The sequence below is a fragment of the Lampris incognitus genome, chromosome 11, assembly GCF_029633865.1.
Source record: "Lampris incognitus isolate fLamInc1 chromosome 11, fLamInc1.hap2, whole genome shotgun sequence".
In the NCBI taxonomy this organism is placed as follows: domain Eukaryota; kingdom Metazoa; phylum Chordata; class Actinopteri; order Lampriformes; family Lampridae; genus Lampris; species Lampris incognitus.
The window spans coordinates 56,985,313-57,005,632 of NC_079221.1; the positions used below are offsets into that span (position 1 = coordinate 56,985,313).

A 20,320-nucleotide genomic window follows, 5' to 3' on the forward strand; every position below is an offset into this window, starting at 1 on the left:
TGGGGGTGGGGTGGGAGGGCCCCGTGAATCACTGCGCCCCGGGCCCCAGATGGGTTTGATCCGTCCCTGCCCCCCACGCTTCCTGCCGCTGGTGGTGTGAGAGCGCCGTCCCGGACAAGGTGTTCCTGCCTTGCTGCTGCTGCTGGAAGACCAGACCGGCTGGCTGGGCTGCTTGAGCTGGACTGTACCGGTCTGGCCTGGTGGCTCCGCACCCCTCCGCGCTAGTTGGGGCGGGGGGGGGGGGTTGACGCTGTTTGTATTGACTGTACAGTAGCTTTTCTGTGGGGCGGGGGAGGGGGGGTAAAATCAGGGTAAATACGTTGTGTTTAATAAAAAGAGCGTTACTGCGCATAGCTTTGGTTCCCAGTCTGACCAGTGAGAAGACCAGTTTGACTCGGACAAACGCTGTCCTGGATATGGCAAAGGAGTGCGGTGCCTACCCGTGCTAGTCAGCAGGGGGCGATCTCCCCCACACTTTCCAACAGGGAAGAGGCGGAACGGTCTGCGCATGCGCAGTGTCCAGCCGAGCAGCCCGTCTCCTCTGTGCGGATTAAAATGGCCGGGACTGCGCTGAAAAGACTGATGGCTGAATACAAACGTGAGTTGGAGCGAAACGCTGCTGGATGTGTTTGTGAAACAGACCGCGTGGTGTAATTAATTAGATTAATTAGCATGCCCGCGTGCCGTCTTTACTCGGTTGGTTTGCGCTAGCTAACACGGCTAAGCTAAACTTCTGGCCAGGGCTGCTACCTGGGCAACAACACTGGTCCACGAACACCATATGTTTTACCTCAGCACTGCGTCCTGGCACCTAGTATAACTGCGTCCTGGCACCTAGTAAAACTGCGTCCTGGCACGTACTAAAACTGCGTCCTGGCACCTAGTAAAACTGCGTCCTGGCACCGAGTAAAACTGCGTCCTGGCACCTAGTAAAACTGCGTCCTGGCACGTAGTATAACTGCGTCCTGGCACCTAGTATAACTGCGTCCTGGCACGTACTAAAACTGCGTCCTGGCACGTACTAAAACTGCGTCCTGGCACCTAGTAAAACTGCGTCCTGGCACGTACTAAAACTGCGTCCTGGCACCTAGTAAAACTGCGTCCTGGCACCTAGTATAACTGCGTCCTGGTATCTAGTATAACTGCGTCCTGGCACCTAGTATAACTGCGTCCTGGCACGTACTAAAACTGCGTCCTGGCACCTAGTAAAACTGCGTCCTGTTACGTACTAAAACTGCGTCCTGGCACCTAGTAAAACTGCGTCCTGGCACCTAGTAAAACTGCGTCCTGGCACGTACTAAAACTGCGTCCTGGCACCTAGTATAACTGCGTCCTGGCACCTAGTAAAACTGCGTCCTGGCACCTAGTATAACTGCGTCCTGGCACGTACTAAAACTGCGTCCTGGCACCTAGTAAAACTGCGTCCTGTTACGTACTAAAACTGCGTCCTGGCACCTAGTAAAACTGCGTCCTGGCACCTAGTAAAACTGCGTCCTGGCACCTAGTAAAACTGCGTCCTGGCACCTAGTATAACTGCGTCCTGGCACCTAGTAAAACTGCGTCCTGGCACGTAGTGAAACTGCGTCCTGGCACGTAGTAAAACTGCGTCCTGGCACGTAGTATAACTGCGTCCTGGCACGTAGTGAAACTGCGTCCTGGCACGTACTAAAACTGCGTCCTGGCACGTAGTAAAACTGCGTCCTGGCACGTAGTGAAACTGCGTCCTGGCACGTAGTAAAACTGCGTCCTGGCACGTAGTAAAACTGCTTACTGTGATCTGATAGTGTTTGTAGGTTGTTTAGTTGTGCTGTCAGCCGTTGTGTTCGCCTGCTTGCCGGGGCAGGTTAGCCTCCACTACCCCTGGTTAGCCTCTACTACCCCTGGTTAGCCTCTACTACCCGTGGTTAGCCTCTACTACCCCTGGGTAGCCTCTACTACCCCTGGTTAGCCTCTACTACCCCTGGTTAGCTTCTACTACCACAGTGGGAGTTAGTGCAGAAATATGCCATGTGTTCTTTCTGTTTCGTGACTGTGACGGGAACCCCGGGGTTCCCTGGAAAGCCCTTTAACATGCACAAGATGCTAAAGGTGAGTCTGTTTGGTGCTAAACTTGTGAGTCTGTTTGGTGCTAAAGGTGAGTCTGTTTGGTGCTAAAGGTGAGTCTGTTTGGTGCTAAACGTGAGTCTGTTTGGTGCTAAACGTGAGTCTGTTTGGTGCTAAAGGTGAGTCTGTTTGGTGCTAAAGGTGAGTCTGTTTGGTGCTAAACGTGAGTCTGTTTGGTGCTAAACGTGAGTCTGTTTGGTGCTAAAGGTGAGTCTGTTTGGTGCTAAACGTGAGTCTGTTTGGTGCTAAACGTGTGTCTGTTTGGTGTTTCAGAGCTGACTTTGAACCCACCGGAGGGCATTGTTGCAGGTGAGACGCACACATGACTCCACCATACAGACAACAGGGCCAGAGTCAAAGTTGTAGTGTAGGATTTTACAGTTTTCTGCCCCACTCCGTTGCCAACATGCTACACCAGTCACGTGATGGCGCTGTGCGCACGCTCCATCATGTACTTGATGATTTAAATGTCATTTAAAGCGACACTTCTCTGCCTGACACCCCTTCATACGTCACATGTATATATATACATTATACGTACACCCCTCATACATCACCTGTATATATACATTATACATACACCCCTTCATACATCACATGTATATATACATTCTATGTACACACTTTCATACGTCACATGTATATATACATTTTATGTACACCCATTCATACATCACATGTATATCTACATTATACATACACCCCTTCATACATCACATGTATATATACATTCTATGTACACACTTTCATACGTCACATGTATATATACATTTTATGTACACCCATTCATACATCACATATATACATTATATGTACACATTTTCATACATCACATGCATATGTACATTATATGTACACACCTTCATACGTCATATATATATATACACACACACACACACACACACACACACACATTATATGTACACCCCTTCATACGTCACATGTATATATACATTATACGTACACCCCTTCATACATCACATGTATTTATACATTATACATACACCCCTTCATGCATCACATGTATATATACATTATACGTACACCCCTTCATACATCACATGTATATATACATTATACTTACACCCCTTCATACATCACATGTATATATACATTATCATTCCTTCGCTGCAGCACCGAACTCTACGTGGTCTTCTAGAGAAATGCAAGACAAATTACAGTAACATTCAAGCCGTTTATTTCCCAACACGTCTGTCATGACTGGCCGTACTGTCTGCATCATAATAATTACCAGTAAAGTGCATCGCAGTCCATATAAAGACTCCAAGGGGCTCAGGCCTCTTGCAGGCCTCCAGGACCTCCTCATATCTTGTGATGTGCACACATGAAGTGAAAACTTGTCATTGGTCTTTGACCATCTCCAGGTGAAGTTGAATCTTATAAAACCCTATTTGAGATTACTTTTTACGTCCCCAACCAGATACAGTCCGGTCTGATCCCAAGAAGAGCGGACTGTATCCGATCTGATCCCAAGAAGAGCAGACTGTATCTGATCTGATCCCAAGAAGATGGGACTGTATCTGAACTGACCCCTAGAAGAGCAGACTGTATCTGATCTGATCCCAAGAAGAGCAGACTGTATCTGATCTGATCCCAAGAAGATGGGACTGTATCTGATCTGACCCCTAGAAGATGGGACTGTATCCGATCTGATCCCTAGAAGATGGGACTGTATCTGATCTGACCCCTAGAAGATGGGACTGTATCTGATCTGACCCCTAGAAGATGGGACTGTATCCGATCTGACCCCTAGAAGATGGGACTGTATCTGATCTGACCCCTAGAAGATGGGACTGTATTTGATCTGACCCCTAGAAGATGGGACTGTATCCGATCTGACCCCTAGAAGATTGGACTGTATCTGATCTGACCCCTAGAAGATGGGACTGTATCTGATCTGATCCCAAGAAGAGCAGTCTGTATCTGATCTGACCCCTAGAAGATGGGACTGTATCTGATCTGACCCCTAGAAGATGGGACTGTATCCGATCTGATCCCTAGAAGATGGGACTGTATCTGATCTGATCCCAAGAAGAGCAGTCTGTATCTGATCTGATCCCAAGAAGAGCAGTCTGTATCTGATCTGACCCCTAGAAGATGGGACTGTATCCGATCTGACCCCTAGAAGATTGGACTGTATCTGATCTGACCCCTAGAAGATGGAACTGTATCTGATCTGACCCCTAGAAGATGGGACTGTATCCGATCTGACCCCTAGAAGATTGGACTGTATCTGATCTGACCCCTAGAAGATGGGACTGTATCTGATCTGACCCCTAGAAGATGGGACTGTATCCGATCTGACCCCTAGAAGATTGGACTGTATCTGATCTGACCCCTAGAAGATGGGACTGTATCTGATCTGATCCCAAGAAGAGCAGTCTGTATCTGATCTGACCCCTAGAAGATGGGACTGTATCCGATCTGATCCCTAGAAGATGGGACTGTATCTGATCTGATCCCAAGAAGAGCAGTCTGTATCTGATCTGATCCCAAGAAGAGCAGTCTGTATCTGATCTGACCCCTAGAAGATGGGACTGTATCTGATCTTATTAGGATCAAGGCCTGTCTGTTTTCAGGGGAGCGTAGCTGCCAAGCAGCACAGGTGTTTGACGCCAGGCGCTGTGGTACACCAATCGGGCTGTCTGTCCCGGTCCACATCTCCTCTCGCTGGTTGTTCTTTGAATCTGGATACTGCTGGAATCCAGTCTCCTCATGCTTCCTTTTAGCAAGGCACTAAATCCCTACCAGCTCCGGTGTTTCCCCAAGAAATATACTGTTAGTGTTGAAGTGTGTAGTGAAAATGTGCTGTTGGTGTTGAAGTGTGTAGTGAAAATGTGCTGTTAGTGTTGAAGTGTGTAGTGAAAATGTGCTGTTAGTGTTGAAGTGTGTAGTGAAAATGTGTTGTTAGTGTTGAAGTGTGTAGTGAAAAAACGTGTATTTGGATGCCTGACGACACCACATGACATCCAAATAATGTGTCCTGAGTGTGAGTGTTAGACGGCAGGGTAGGTTGATGGTTGTGGTGTGTGTTTGTCTGTTGTCCTGAGTGTGAGTGTTAGACGGCAGGGTAGGTTGATGGTTGTGGTGTGTGTTTGTCTGTTGTCCTGAGTGTGAGTTAGACGGCAGGGTAGGTTGATGGTTGTGGTGTGTGTTTGTCTGTTGTCCTGAGTGTGAGTTAGACGGCAGGGTAGGTTGATGGTTGCGGTGTGTGTTTGTCTGTTGTCCTGAGTGTGAGTTAGACGGCAGGGTAGGTTGATGGTTGTGGTGTGTGTTTGTCTGTTGTCCTGAGTGTGAGTGTTAGACGGCAGGGTAGGTTGATGGTTGCGGTGTGTGTTTGTCTGTTGTCCTGAGTGTGAGTGTTAGACGGCAGGGTAGGTTGATGGTTGCGGTGTGTGTTTGTCTGTTGTCCTGAGTGTGAGTGTTAGACGGCAGGGTAGGTTGATGGTTGCGGTGTGTGTTTGTCTGTTGTCCTGAGTGTGAGTTAGACGGCAGGGTAGGTTGATGGTTGTGGTGTGTGTTTGTCTGTTGTCCTGAGTGTGAATGTTAGACGGCAGGGTAGGTTGATGGTTGTGGTGTGTATTTGTCTGTTGTCCAGAGTTTGAGTTAGACGGCAGGGTAGGTTGATGGTTGTGGTGTGTGTTTGTCTGTTGTCCTGAGTGTGAGTGTTAGACGGCAGGGTTAAATGGATCCAGTGTGTGTCTGTTGAAATGCTCTGTTGTGTTCGCCCCTCCACAGCCACACGGTGGTGCTTCAGTCATTTATAGTGAATTGTGTATTTGTTGTGATAAAACTCGGACATGAGAATTGTGATGCTGTGAAGATGGTCAGCCATGTCTGTGTACCGACATCACCCAGTTTTCTGGGGCTTGATCAGAAACCGGGCACCCCACCCTGATCCAGCCGGAGGCAGGACAGGAGGACCTTCATCTGTGAAAATAAAACGAGTTAAAACAGTTGAATAGAATAGAAATAAACATGAAACTGCCCTTTCCCCAAAACAACACACACACACACACACACACACACACACCTGTACTAATGAGTTTTCTCCCTCTGGTTTACTGCGTTCTGACAGGTCCGGCAAATGAAGAGAACTTCTTTGAATGGGAGGCACTGATCATGTAAGTCATCATCATGTCGTCTAACCCCAGCTCTGATGTGGTACACTTCTGAGTCACACTGGTGATGTACTGGGTGGTTCTGAGTCACAGTGGTGATGTACTGGGTGGTTCTGAGTCACAGTGGTGATGTACTTAGTGGTTGAGTCACACTGGTAATGTACTGGGTGGTTCTGAGTCACACTAGTGATGTACTGGGTGGTTCTGAGTCACACTAGTGATGTACAGGGTGGTTCTGAGTCACACTGGTGATGTACTGGGTGGTTCTGAGCCACACTGGTGATGTACTGGGTGGTTCTGGGTCACAGTGGTGATGTACTGGGTGGTTTTGAGTCACAGCGGTGATGTACTGGGTGGTTCTGGGTCACAGTGGTGATGTACTGGGTAGTTCTGAGTCACAGTGGTGATGTACTGGGTGATTCTGAGTCACACTAGTGATGTACTGGGTGGTTCTGAGTCACAGTGGTGATGTACTGGGTGGTTCTGAGTCATACTAGTGATGTACTGGGTGGTTCTGAGCCACACTGGTGATGTACTGGGTGGTTCTGAGTCACACTAGTGATGTACTGGGTGGTTCTGAGTCACAGTGGTGATGTACTGGGTGGTTCTGGGTCACAGTGGTGATGTACTGGGTAGTTCTGAGTCACAGTGGTGATGTACTGGGTGGTTCTGAGTCATACTAGTGATGTACTGGGTGGTTCTGAGCCACACTGGTGATGTACTGGGTGGTTCTGAGTCACACTAGTGATGTACTGGGTGGTTCTGAGTCACAGTGGTGATGTACTGGGTGGTTCTGAGTCAACAGTGGAAGACATTTTCCATGATTTTCACTTATTCTCCAGTACTGCCATCCACCAACCAAATTCTCCAGTACTGCCATCCACCAACCAAATTCCCCAGTACTGCCATCCACCAACCAAATTCCCCAGTACTGCCATCCACCAACCAAATTCTCCAGTACTGCCATCCACCAACCAAATTCCGTAGTACTGCCATCCACCAACCAAATTCTCCAGTACTGCCATCCACCAACCAAATTCCGCAGTACTGCCATCCATCAACCAAATTCTCCAGTACTGCCATCCACCAACCAAATTCTCCAGTACTGCCATCCATCAACCAAATTCTCCAGTACTGCCATCCACCAACCAAATTCTCCAGTACTGCCATCCACCAACCAAATTCTCCAGTACTGCCATCCCCCAACCAAATTCTCCAGTACTGCCATCCACCAACCAAATTCCGTAGTACTGCCATCCACCAACCAAATTCTCCAGTACTGCCATCCACCAACCAAATTCTCCAGTACTGCCATCCACCAACCAAATTCTCCAGTACTGCCATCCACCAACCAAATTCTCCAGTACTGCCATCCACCAACCAAATTCTCCAGTACTGCCATCCACCAACCAAATTCCGCAGTACTGCCATCCATCAACCAAATTCTCCAGTACTGCCATCCACCAACCAAATTCTCCAGTACTGCCATCCACCAACCAAATTCTCCAGTACTGCCATCCCCCAACCAAATTCTCCAGTACTGCCATCCACCAACCAAATTCTCCAGTACTGCCATCCCCCAACCAAATTCTCCAGTACTGCCATCCACCAACCAAATTCCGTAGTACTGCCATCCACCAACCAAATTCTCCAGTACTGCCATCCACCAACCAAATTCTCCAGTACTGCCATCCACCAACCAAATTCTCCAGTACTGCCATCCACCAACCAAATTCTCCAGTACTGCCATCCACCAACCAAATTCTCCAGTACTGCCATCCACCAACCAAATTCCGCAGTACTGCCATCCATCAACCAAATTCTCCAGTACTGCCATCCACCAACCAAATTCTCCAGTACTGCCATCCACCAACCAAATTCTCCAGTACTGCCATCCCCCAACCAAATTCTCCAGTACTGCCATCCACCAACCAAATTCTCCAGTACTGCCATCCCCCAACCAAATTCTCCAGTACTGCCATCCACCAACCAAATTCCGTAGTACTGCCATCCACCAACCAAATTCCGTAGTACTGCCATCCACCAACCAAATTCTCCAGTACTGCCATCCACCAACCAAATTCTCCAGTACTGCCATCCACCAACCAAATTCTCCAGTACTGCCATCCACCAACCAAATTCTCCAGTACTGCCATCCACCAACCAAATTCTCCAGTACTGCCATCCACCAACCAAATTCCGCAGTACTGCCATCCATCAACCAAATTCTCCAGTACTGCCATCCACCAACCAAATTCTCCAGTACTGCCATCCACCAACCAAATTCTCCAGTACTGCCATCCACCAACCAAATTCTCCAGTACTGCCATCCACCAACCAAATTCTCCAGTACTGCCATCCACCAACCAAATTCTCCAGTACTGCCATCCACCAACCAAATTCCGCAGTACTGCCATCCATCAACCAAATTCTCCAGTACTGCCATCCACCAACCAAATTCTCCAGTACTGCCATCCCCCAACCAAATTCTCCAGTACTGCCATCCACCAACCAAATTCCGTAGTACTGCCATCCACCAACCAAATTCTCCAGTACTGCCATCCACCAACCAAATTCCGCAGTACTGCCATCCATCAACCAAATTCTCCAGTACTGCCATCCACCAACCAAATTCCCCAGTACTGCCATCCACCAACCAAATTCTCCAGTACTGCCATCCACCAACCAAATTCTCCAGTACTGCCATCCATCAACCAAATTCCCCAGTACAGCCATCCACCAACCAAATTCTCCAGTACTGCCATCCATCAACCAAATTCTCCAGTACTGCCATCCCCCAACCAAATTCCGCAGTACTGCCATCCATCAACCAAATTCTCCAGTACTGCCATCCACCAACCAAATTCTCCAGTACTGCCATCCACCAACCAAATTCTCCAGTACTGCCATCCACCAACCAAATTCTCCAGTACTGCCATCCATCAACCAAATTCTCCAGTACTGCCATCCACCAACCAAATTCTCCAGTACTGCCATCCACCAACCAAATTCTCCAGTACTGCCATCCACCAACCAAATTCTCCAGTACTGCCATCCACCAACCAAATTCTCCAGTACTGCCATCCACCAACCAAATTCTCCAGTACTGCCATCCACCAACCAAATTCTCCAGTACAGCCATCCACCAACCAAATTCTCCAGTGCTGCCATCCACCAACCAAATTCTCCAGTACTGCCATCCACCAACCAAATTCCGCAGTACTGCCATCCATCAACCAAATTCCCCAGTACTGCCATCCACCAACCAAATTCTCCAGTACTGCCATCCACCAACCAAATTCTCCAGTACTGCCATCCATCAACCAAATTCCCCAGTACTGCCATCCACCAACCAAATTCTCCAGTACTGCCATCCACCAACCAAATTCCCCAGTACTGCCATCCACCAACCAAATTCAGTAGTACTGCCATCCACCAACCAAATTCTCCAGTACTGCCATCCACCAACCAAATTCTCCAGTACTGCCATCCCCCAACCAAATTCTCCAGTACTGCCATCCACCAACCAAATTCCGTAGTACTGCCATCCACCAACCAAATTCTCCAGTACTGCCATCCACCAACCAAATTCCGCAGTACTGCCATCCATCAACCAAATTCTCCAGTACTGCCATCCACCAACCAAATTCCCCAGTACTGCCATCCACCAACCAAATTCTCCAGTACTGCCATCCACCAACCAAATTCTCCAGTACTGCCATCCATCAACCAAATTCCCCAGTACAGCCATCCACCAACCAAATTCTCCAGTACTGCCATCCATCAACCAAATTCTCCAGTACTGCCATCCCCCAACCAAATTCCGCAGTACTGCCATCCATCAACCAAATTCTCCAGTACTGCCATCCACCAACCAAATTCTCCAGTACTGCCATCCACCAACCAAATTCTCCAGTACTGCCATCCACCAACCAAATTCTCCAGTACTGCCATCCATCAACCAAATTCTCCAGTACTGCCATCCACCAACCAAATTCTCCAGTACTGCCATCCACCAACCAAATTCTCCAGTACTGCCATCCACCAACCAAATTCTCCAGTACTGCCATCCACCAACCAAATTCTCCAGTACTGCCATCCACCAACCAAATTCTCCAGTACTGCCATCCACCAACCAAATTCTCCAGTGCAGCCATCCACCAACCAAATTCTCCAGTGCTGCCATCCACCAACCAAATTCTCCAGTACTGCCATCCACCAACCAAATTCCGCAGTACTGCCATCCATCAACCAAATTCCCCAGTACTGCCATCCACCAACCAAATTCTCCAGTACTGCCATCCACCAACCAAATTCTCCAGTACTGCCATCCATCAACCAAATTCCCCAGTACTGCCATCCACCAACCAAATTCTCCAGTACTGCCATCCACCAACCAAATTCCCCAGTACTGCCATCCACCAACCAAATTCAGTAGTACTGCCATCCACCAACCAAATTCTCCAGTACTGCCATCCACCAACCAAATTCTGTTGCATTTCTTGACTGTTTGGTTGGTAACTGCTGGTTAACCAGTCACCACTCAGATCTGATATTTCACTGTAGAAACTGTAGCAGGTGTCTGACTGTAGTCTGGAAAAATGTGTAGGAGGTGTAGTGTAAGCCTCTGACCTCAAGGTGTTGCTACTCACTTTTAAACCAGTAAGCTTTCAGAGGTCTGAACACCCAGTGGTCCTGAGAAGGTGTAATGATCACATCATAGTGTGTTAGCATTGATCTGGGGCTCGCATTAAAAAAGACTCGGGACAGAATCAGATCCTAGATCAACACCTTAATCACAACTGCAACCAGTGGTCAGGGGTCACAGCACCTTAACAGTAACGCCATATGCCTCGAATGATGGAGGAGAAGCTCCTCGGCCACTTCTACAGAGACACTTGTGTGTGTGTGTCTGTTATTTCCAGTCCTGTAGAGTTCGTAGCTGGTTTGTACTGGGTTGGCGTGCTGTGGCCTGGCTTTAGTTTGGACAGTCCAGGTTCTGTAGGGTGCTGCTGGCAGTACTTGAGTACTGAGATCCTAGTGTATAAGTACAGGGCTCTAAAATTCTTTGATAAGAGTGGTCTCCACAGAGGCCGGCACAGTGGTGCAGTGGTTAGCACGGTCACCTCACAGCAAGAAGGTCCCGGGTTCGAGCCCCGGGGTAGTCCAACCTTGAGGGCTGTCCCAGGTTGTCCTCTGTGCAGAGTTTGCATGTTCTCCCCGTGTCTGCGTGGGTTTCCTCCGGGGGCTCCGGTTTCCTCCCACAGTCCAAAGACATGTAGGTCAGGTGACTCGGCTGTACTAAAATGTCCCTAGGTGTGTGTGTGTGTGTGTGTGTGTGTGTGTGTGTGTGGGCCCTGTGATGGCCTGGCGGCCTGTCCAGGGTGTCTCCTTGCCTGCCGCCCAATGACTACTGGGATAGGCTCCAGCATCCCTGCGACCCTGAGAGCAGGATAAGTGGTTTGGGTAATGGATGGATGGTCTCCACAGCGAGTGGAACCTGTAACCTTGTCGGCTTTAGTGCCTTGCTTCACCCAGCGCCACAGGTCCGTCAGTGTGTTATTGAGAGACACCAGTGTCGTGGCTTTGTCATTCATGCACATGCTATATAATTTGGCTTCCTGAGCGTGCCAGGCTGCTCGCCTGCCCTTCAATTACCCTGCTGTCTCGTCAGTAAGCAGAGGCGCTGCAGTGTGGAGGCTGAGAGCTGACCCCTGCATTCCTGCCGCCTCTGTCACCGCCGGCTCTGCTAACACTGTGTTTACACGCTGCTCAAATACACCCTCATTATCACCGATACTCGTTCAGAGCCTGCTGGAGTCGGCTCACAGGAACCTGGATTCCCATCGAACGAGTCCCCATTGTCAGTACACTGATAACTTCTGGTTCCTTTAAATGGATTCCGAGGCCAAAGCGATTGGTTGACATACAAGTTGGCTACAGTTTTACAGTTTCATTTAGCTTTTGTCCAAAGCCACTGAGAGTTAATACGACACAAGCAAGGATCTAGTCAGGACACAACAGCACCAGTCAGTTCCAGAAAACTACGTTCAAGTCTGACCGGACATAGGTGTCAACAGGCAGTGCACGAAGGCAATGCAAAGGCAGCACGGTGGCCCAGTGGCTAGCGCTGTCGCCTCACAGCAAGAAGGTCCTGGGTTTGAACCCCCGGGCTTGTCCAACCTTGGGGGTCATCCCAGGTTGTCTTCTGTGTGGAGTTTGCATGTTCTCCCCGTGTCTGCGGTGGGTTTTCTCCGGGTGCTCCGGTTTCCCCCACCATCAGAGAGACCTGCATGTTAGTGTCAGTACTCCCGTCCGTGCCCCTGACCGAGGCATGGCAAGACCAGCTGGCGTTGGTCCCCGGGTGCTGCACGGTGGCTGCCCACTGCAGAGAGGAATTTCCCTACATGGATCAATGAAGTACCTCAAAATCAGAAAAATCAAAATAGAAGCTTATTTGTGTGTGTTTCTATTAATCCCTCAGGCGTGGAGGTGCTGGAGAGAGGCCTGGGTCTGTAGCTTCACAGCCGCTGTCGTATGATCCTGGAGACGAAGACGTGTTGTGAATGTGGCTGTTATAGAAATAAACTAGGCTCAAACAGCAGACCGGTCTCCTCCTGAATGAGCTGCTACTTCTGTTTTACAACTAGAGTTGTCGGTCCAGTGACTTTAGAAGAAAATCAGGAGAGAGAGGGACAGATTCTGGTTCTAACAGCCTCCCCCCTGGACCCAGCTCTCGAGGTTGCGAGTGTGACGCACCAGCTACTGGATCTTCTCTAGCTTGTGACGAAGTGCTTCATGTAAAACGGGACAGAGGGCTGGGGGTGTGGAGTTGAGGGTCGGTCTGTGTTTTGGGTTGGGTTAGGGTTAGCTTTTGGGTTGGTGAGGGAAAGGCCTTTGGTCAGACATCCAACATGGGTGAGGCGAGCTGGAGGAGGGACGTGTAAGGAACGAAGAGATACCATCAGACTACTGGACTGATATCAGCTGGTTTAATGGCTATGTGAAGGTCCAGCTAGGTGCCTGTTATTCTGCCAAGCCTAACAAGGAAGTGTGTGTTTGATGTTACCTGGCCAGCAGAACCGTGAGAGGACATCTGACTGGCAGGAGGAGATGTGGAAAGATATTCAAACGGCATGACCGTGATCCTGTGATAAGAGTCTTAATATAGTCCCGATGTGTTTGGATGGACTGGAGATGTGGTTTTAGGCTGATGTGTGGTGGCTGTGTTGTGAAGAGGAGCCCTGCCTCTGGTCCAGGCTCTGTCTTTACCAGTGAGTCACTTCATATACATGTTTTTATATGAGTCTGTATGACTGACCTGCATCTGTCTTCTTCTGGCCTGTCTGCCTGCCTTCTCTCTCTCCCCCTCCCCACTTCTCCCTCTCTGTCTCCCCCTCCCCACTTCTCTGTCTCCCCCTCCCCACTTCTCTCTCCCCCTCCCCAGGGGTCCAGAGGACACGTGTTTTGAGGGAGGGGTGTTTCCTGCCATCTTGAGTTTCCCCTCGGATTATCCCCTCAGCCCCCCCAAGATGAGATTCACCTGCGACATGTTCCACCCCAACAGTTAGTGTACACACACACACACACACAAAAATAGCATCAAGCGCTATGGTAAAACCAAGAAGTGTCCCCCCCCCCCTTTTTCTCCCCAATTGTACTTGGCCAATCACCCCACTCTTCCGAGCCGTCCCGGTCTCTGCTCCACCCCCTCTGCTGCTCCGGGGAAGGCTGCAGACTACCACATGCCTCCTCCCATACATGTGGAGTCACCAGCCGCTTCTTTTCACCTGACAGTGAGGAGTTTCACCAGGGGGATGTAGCGCATGGGAGGATCACGCTGTTCCTCCCAGTTCCCCCTCCCCCTACCCCCTGAACAGGTGACTGACCAGAGGAGGCGCTAGTGCAGCGACCAGGACACATACCCACATCCAGCTTCCCACCCGCAGACACAGCCAACCGTGTCTGTAGGGACAACCGACCAAGCCGGAGGCAACACGGGGATTCGAACCGGAGATCCCCGTGTTGGTAGGTAGTGGAATAGACCGCCACGCTACCCGGATGCCTCTTGAACATGTTTTGAGCACCTGTCAGTCAGCTGTTGGGTTGAATGTTGGCCTGTTCAGGTTGAAAACCACTTCTGACACAGCTGAATGATGGAGTTCAGACTGCCTCGCCACTTCAAACTGCTTCTAAACAGCTTTGAGGCTCCTGCCTTCATCATGGACGTCACTGGTCTCTGCAGAGGTCTTCAGAGAGACCCTGGCATGACTTAACCACGCAGCTGTACCGTAAAGACCAGACCAGAGCAGCTTTCTGATCTTTACAGGGGGAACTCCTGGTCTCTAATCTCTCACACGAGTCTGGTTTCATGTGAACAGGAGGATGAAGGCCGGGCTGTACTTATCTTTTCCACACCTCATCGTTTCATTTCTGCTTATTCACATATGGAAAAGTGAAATTTTCCTGCGTGACCTGGTGAACAGTATCTGTCAGTGCTGCTGAAGTAAGGATCAATATCTTGTGTGTAAAGCGGTGTAAAGTACAGCGTGGTACTTGATAAGTGGTGCCATTTTTGTTTTTCCACAGCCAAGACTGACCATAGTGTTGAGGTGTGTTTCAGGTCACATTCCCTGTCAGATTCCCACTCTCACATGTAAACGCTTGTACAAACTGAAGTTAGTGGGTGCAGACACCAGGCTCCATCATCCCACAGAGTGCTCGCTGGAACAAGAGGACCGTATGAGAGAAGCTCAGTGTAGTGTGTCCCACCAGAAACGTTTTGTGTTGTACCCGTACAATTACCACAGTCTTCCGAGCCATCCCGGTCTCTGCTCCACCCCCTCTGCTGATCAGGGGAGGGCTGCAGACTACCACATGCTTCCTCCATACATGTGGAGTCACCAGCCACCTCTTCTCACCTGACAGTGAGGAGTTTTACCAGAGGGACGTAGCACGTGGGAGGAACACACTATTCCCCCCAGTTCCCCCTCCCTCCTGAACAGGCGCCCTGATCGACCAGAGGAGGTGCTTCCCACCCACAGACATGGCCAAGTGTGTCTGTAGGGACGCCCGACCAAGCCGGAGACAAAACGGGGAGTCGAACCGGCGATCCCCATGTTGGCAGACGACAGAATAGACCGCTACGCCACCTGGATACCCCCAGGTCCCTTTTTTTTTTTTTTTTTTAAGAAGCATTTATTTGATGGATTTAAAATGTTGAGTTTGCAGAGTTGTGAGCCGACTCTTGTCTGTGTTTCACTGGTTTCTCATCAGCCTGTTTAAGAGACCATTACTAAACTGTGCACCACTATTGTCAGTCCTGTGGTTCAGGAGCTCACAGGCTGTTTACAAATGTAGACGGTCTCTGGAGTCGTTCCTGTGTGGTGATTGGACCAAGTAAAGGCTTTTACATGGACTCTCTCATGTGAGGATGGATCAGTCTTCTGCTTTCTGTCAATTAGCGTCTGTCTGTCTGCTGGGACCTTTGGCCTCCTCTCTGCTAGCTGCTTGTGAGGGTGGTGATCTGGGAGTCTTATGCCGGGATCAGACTACACAAATTAAGCCTGATGTTGACACAATTTTGTTATTGCCGACAAATGTCCAGCGTTGGGGCTGATTATGAACGACAAACTGGTGTCTTTACCCCGTTTAGTGTGACATAATAGAAGAACAGCAGTGTGGTGTCTAGGATGCCCCGCAACAGCCCGATGAAAAGTTTAGCATGTCAAGAGTGTTTTGTATTTCCCTTCCTAGTCTGGCAACTCATATGACGTGTTCCTTGAGATTGACCAATAGGATGACAGAGTGCTCTCTGGTGCACTTATGTCAACATGGCAAAGAGAGAGAGGGATGCTGCTGTTGCTGCTGTCAGGGGGGGACAGCGAAACCGAGGAAAGGTTCGTTGAGCAGTGGCAACAACACCCCTGCAGGCCTTTTAGACGTTTCCTCGGGGGAGGACCATGCCAGAGTCAGAAAAGATAGGCTAAATTTAGCAAGAAGTCGCGGAAGCACTTCAGCAACCTGGTGAGTGGCTGGTGAAGCTATGCTAGGTTGTCATTCCCCAGCAGCACTAGCCTCAACAGCATCCACAACTGTACTGTTCTTTTCAGAACACGACCACCAGCATCACACGTAGCGCCTCTGTAGCCATGATTGACAGTTTCTGACCCACCTTCCCGATGACCTATGAACTCGCATGAGATCATGAAAGGCAGCATATGATGACTGGTCAGGGTCATACTTGTAGTGTTGTGCCAGTCTCCCTGCCAAGATACGGCAGGAATGTATGGCACTGTGATTACTTAGTCTGACATGGTGCCCATCATGAAAGACAAAAACATCCTGTAGTCTGGTCCTGGCACAAGCTGACATTCTTCGTGCTACTTCGATTCTAACTGTAATTCGCCTGCCAACAGAATGTTTGTGATTTTGATAATTGAGAATCAAATGAATCTTTTTGACTTGAGTTGTTTTCTAAGTTTGAAGCCTCATGGCTGTGTGTTTCAGTTCCCTCCCTGCTGCAGCTAATGGTCAGCCAGCGGCGTGTCTGGCGGGCTGTGCGGAGCCCCATTAACTCAGCTGTAATTAGGAGTGCCGAGGCCTGGTGTCAGACTGATGATGTCATCGGAGAGAGATGGTCTGAGCACGCTCAGTGCTGATTAGAGGACCCGTTATTCACTCCTGGGTCATCAACACCATTATCATGCAGACTTTGTAAGGTTACACACACCATCATCTTTCTCTGATGTTCCTCTGGGTCTAAACAGCGGACTAGTTGGGACTAGACAGACACCTCATTGTTGTCTTTCGCTGGCAAGCAGCCAAACGCTGTTGGTGCAGAGTAGAGTTTTGGAGAGACGGACGACCGGACAGACATACATACAGACAGAGAGAGAAGTGAAAATTGTGCACACTATCAGATACTCGTACATACCCCCCCAAACACACACACACACACACACACACACACACACACCATCATCACCCTCAGCCCTGATGTGGTGGGTTATCCGTCTCTCCTGTAACAGTAACTACATCTATCTTCTCATCTCACCCATCAGCACACAAACAGGAAATGGAACTGGGGCAGCGGTAGGGGTACTGCTACTTGTCAGTTGGTAGTGTAGGGCGAAGGTCAGAATAAAAGGTGAAGGTCAGGGTAAAAGGTGAAGGTCAGGGTAAAAGCTGAAGGTCAGGGTAAAAGCTGAAGGTTAGGTTGAGAAGGTTGATGTTACGGTTCAGGTCAGTGTCGGGGATTGTACGTGGAAGATGTTGGCTGCAGCAGAGGTACCTGGATGTGCAGGCTGGGCTGTGGGAAGCAGATAAGAGAACCAACAGGAAGTTGCTTATCAACCTTGATAAACACGCATTCGCATACACATATTCACTCACAAACACACATGCATACACCAAAGAGACACACTACAGATGTATGCAGGCACACAGATGTGACTGGCACAGTCTCACACAAAAAGCAAAGGCGTACTCACATACATGCACAAAACACAGGTAAATGCTCTGTGTGTGTGTGTGTGAGTGTGTGTGTGTGTGCATGCGCACGTGTGTGTGTCTGAGCCTGCAGAGGTGTTGGGTAGATAGGATCTTCTAGCTAATCTGAAGCTGGAGATAGCATCCTGCGGTCTGCTTTGATACGACAGGACTGAAAACGCACCTTATGTCCCTTTCCTTGAGATAGCCCAGTTCACACTGGGACATTCCAGCTGACTGATAGTTCTTCTCTGATTCTCCTGTAGAGAACAGGGCTGTCAACCCACACTTCCCTTCTGATTCTGCTGTAAAGAACAGGGCTGTCAACCCACACTTCCCTACTGATTCTCCTGTAAAGAACATGGCTGTCAACCCACACTTCCCTACTGATTCTGCTGTAAAGAACAGGGCTGTCAACCCACACTTCCCTACTGATTCTGCTGTAAAGAACATGGCTGTCAACCCACACTTCCCTACTGATTCTCCTGTAGAGAACATGGCTGTCAACCCACACTTCCCTTCTGATTCTCCTGTAAAGAACATGGCTGTCAACCCACACTTCCCTACTGATTCTCCTGTAGAGAACATGGCTGTCAACCCACACTTCCCTTCTGATTCTCCTGTAAAGAACATGGCTGTCAACCCACACTTCCCTTCTGAATCTCCTGTAGAGAACATGGCTGTCAACCCACACTTCCCTAGTGATTCTCCTGTAGAGAACATGGCTGTGAACCCACACTTCCCTACTGATTCTCCTGTAAAGAACAGGGCTGTCAACCCACACTTCCCTTCTGATTCTCCTGTAAAGAACAGGGCTGTCAACCCACACTTCCCTTCTGATTCTCCTGTAAAGAACATGGCTGTCAACCCACACTTCCCTACTGATTCTCCTGTAAAGAACAGGGCTGTCAACCCACACTTCCCTTCTGATTCTCCTGTAAAGAACAGGGCTGTCAACCCACACTTCCCTACTGATTCTCCTGTAAAGAACATGGCCGTCAACCCACACTTCCCTACTGATTCTCCTTTAAAGAACATGGCCGTCAACCCAAACTTCCCTACTGATTCTCCTGTAAAGAACATCGCTGTCAACCCACACTTCCCTACTGATTCTCCTGTAAAGAACATGGCTGTCAACCCACACTTCCCTACTGATTCTCCTATAAAGAACATGGCTGTCAACCCACACTTCCCTACTGATTCTCCTGTAAAGAACAGGGCTGTCCACCCACACTTCCCTACTGATTCTCCTGTAAAGAACATGGCTGTCAACCCACACTTCCCTACTGATTCTCCTGTAAAGAACATGGCTGTCAACCCACACTTCCCTACTGATTCTCCTGTAAAGAACATGGCCGTCAACCCACACTTCCCTACTGATTCTCCTGTAAAGAACATGGCCGTCAACCCACACTTCCCAACTGATTCTCCTGTAAAGAACAGGGCTGTCAACCCACACTTCCCAACTGATTCTCCTGTAAAGAACAGGGCTGTCAACCCACACTTCCCAACTGATTCTCCTGTAAAGAACAGGGCTGTCAACCCACACTTCCCTACTGATTCTCCTGTAAAGAACAGGGCCGTCAACCCACACTTCCCAACTGATTCTCCTGTAAAGAACATGGCTGTCAACCCACACTTCCCTTCTGATTCTCCTGTAAAGAACATGGCTGTCAACCCACACTTCCCAACTGATTCTCCTGTAAAGAACAGGGCTGTCAACCCACACTTCCCTACTGATTCTCCTGTAAAGAACAGGGCTGTAAACCCACACTTCCCAACTGATTCTCCTGTAAAGAACATGGCTGTCAACCCACACTTCCCTACTGATTCTCCTGTAAAGAACAGGGCTGTCAACCCACACTTCCCTACTGATTCTCCTGTAAAGAACAGGGCTGTCAACCCACACTTCCCTACTGATTCTCCTGTAAAGAACATGGCTGTCAACCCACACTTCCCTACTGATTCTCCTGTAAAGAACAGGGCTGTCAACCCACACTTCCCTTCTGATTCTCCTGTAAAGAACATCGCTGTCAACCCACACTTCCCTTCTGATTCTCCTGTAAAGAACAGGGCTGTCAACCCACACTTCCCTACTGATTCTCTAGGGTTGAGATTCCGATGTTTTCATTGTCTTACAAACATACATTTTTAAATAATGTTAGACATTGTTTTGTTTTGTTTTTCTACCTGTTTCTCCCCAGTTGTATCCGGCCAATTACCCCACTCCTCTGAGCCGTCCCGGTCTCTGCTCCACCCCCTCTACTAATCCGGGTAGGGCTGCAGACTACCACATGCCTCCTCCGATACATGTGGAGTCACCAGCCGCTTCTTTTCCCCTGACAGTGAGGAGTTTCACCAGGGGGACGTAGCGTGTGGGAGGATCACGCTATTCCCCCCAGTTCCCCTCTCCCCTGAACAGGTACCCCGGCTGACCAGAGGAGGCGCTAGTGCAGCGACCAGGGCACATGCCCACATCCGGCTTCCTACCCGCAGACACAGCCAACACGGGGATTTGAACCGACGATCCCCGTGTTGGAAGGCAACGGAATAGACTGCTGCGCTACCTGGACACCCGTCACATG

General features: G+C 49.3%; 1 protein-coding gene across 1 annotated transcript in view; it reads left to right on the forward strand.

Annotated features, from left to right (window-relative positions):
- The first annotated feature begins 529 nt into the window (after positions 1-529).
- ube2g2 (ubiquitin-conjugating enzyme E2G 2 (UBC7 homolog, yeast)) overlaps positions 530-20,320 on the forward strand; it is a 25,062-nt gene continuing 5,271 nt past the window's right edge. The window contains exons 1-4 of the mRNA XM_056289315.1: positions 530-598; positions 2,377-2,412; positions 6,203-6,248; positions 13,693-13,811. Of these exons, the coding sequence (XP_056145290.1) occupies positions 556-598; positions 2,377-2,412; positions 6,203-6,248; positions 13,693-13,811 (244 nt within the window). The 5' untranslated portion in view covers positions 530-555. The remainder of the gene's footprint in view (positions 599-2,376; positions 2,413-6,202; positions 6,249-13,692; positions 13,812-20,320) is intronic.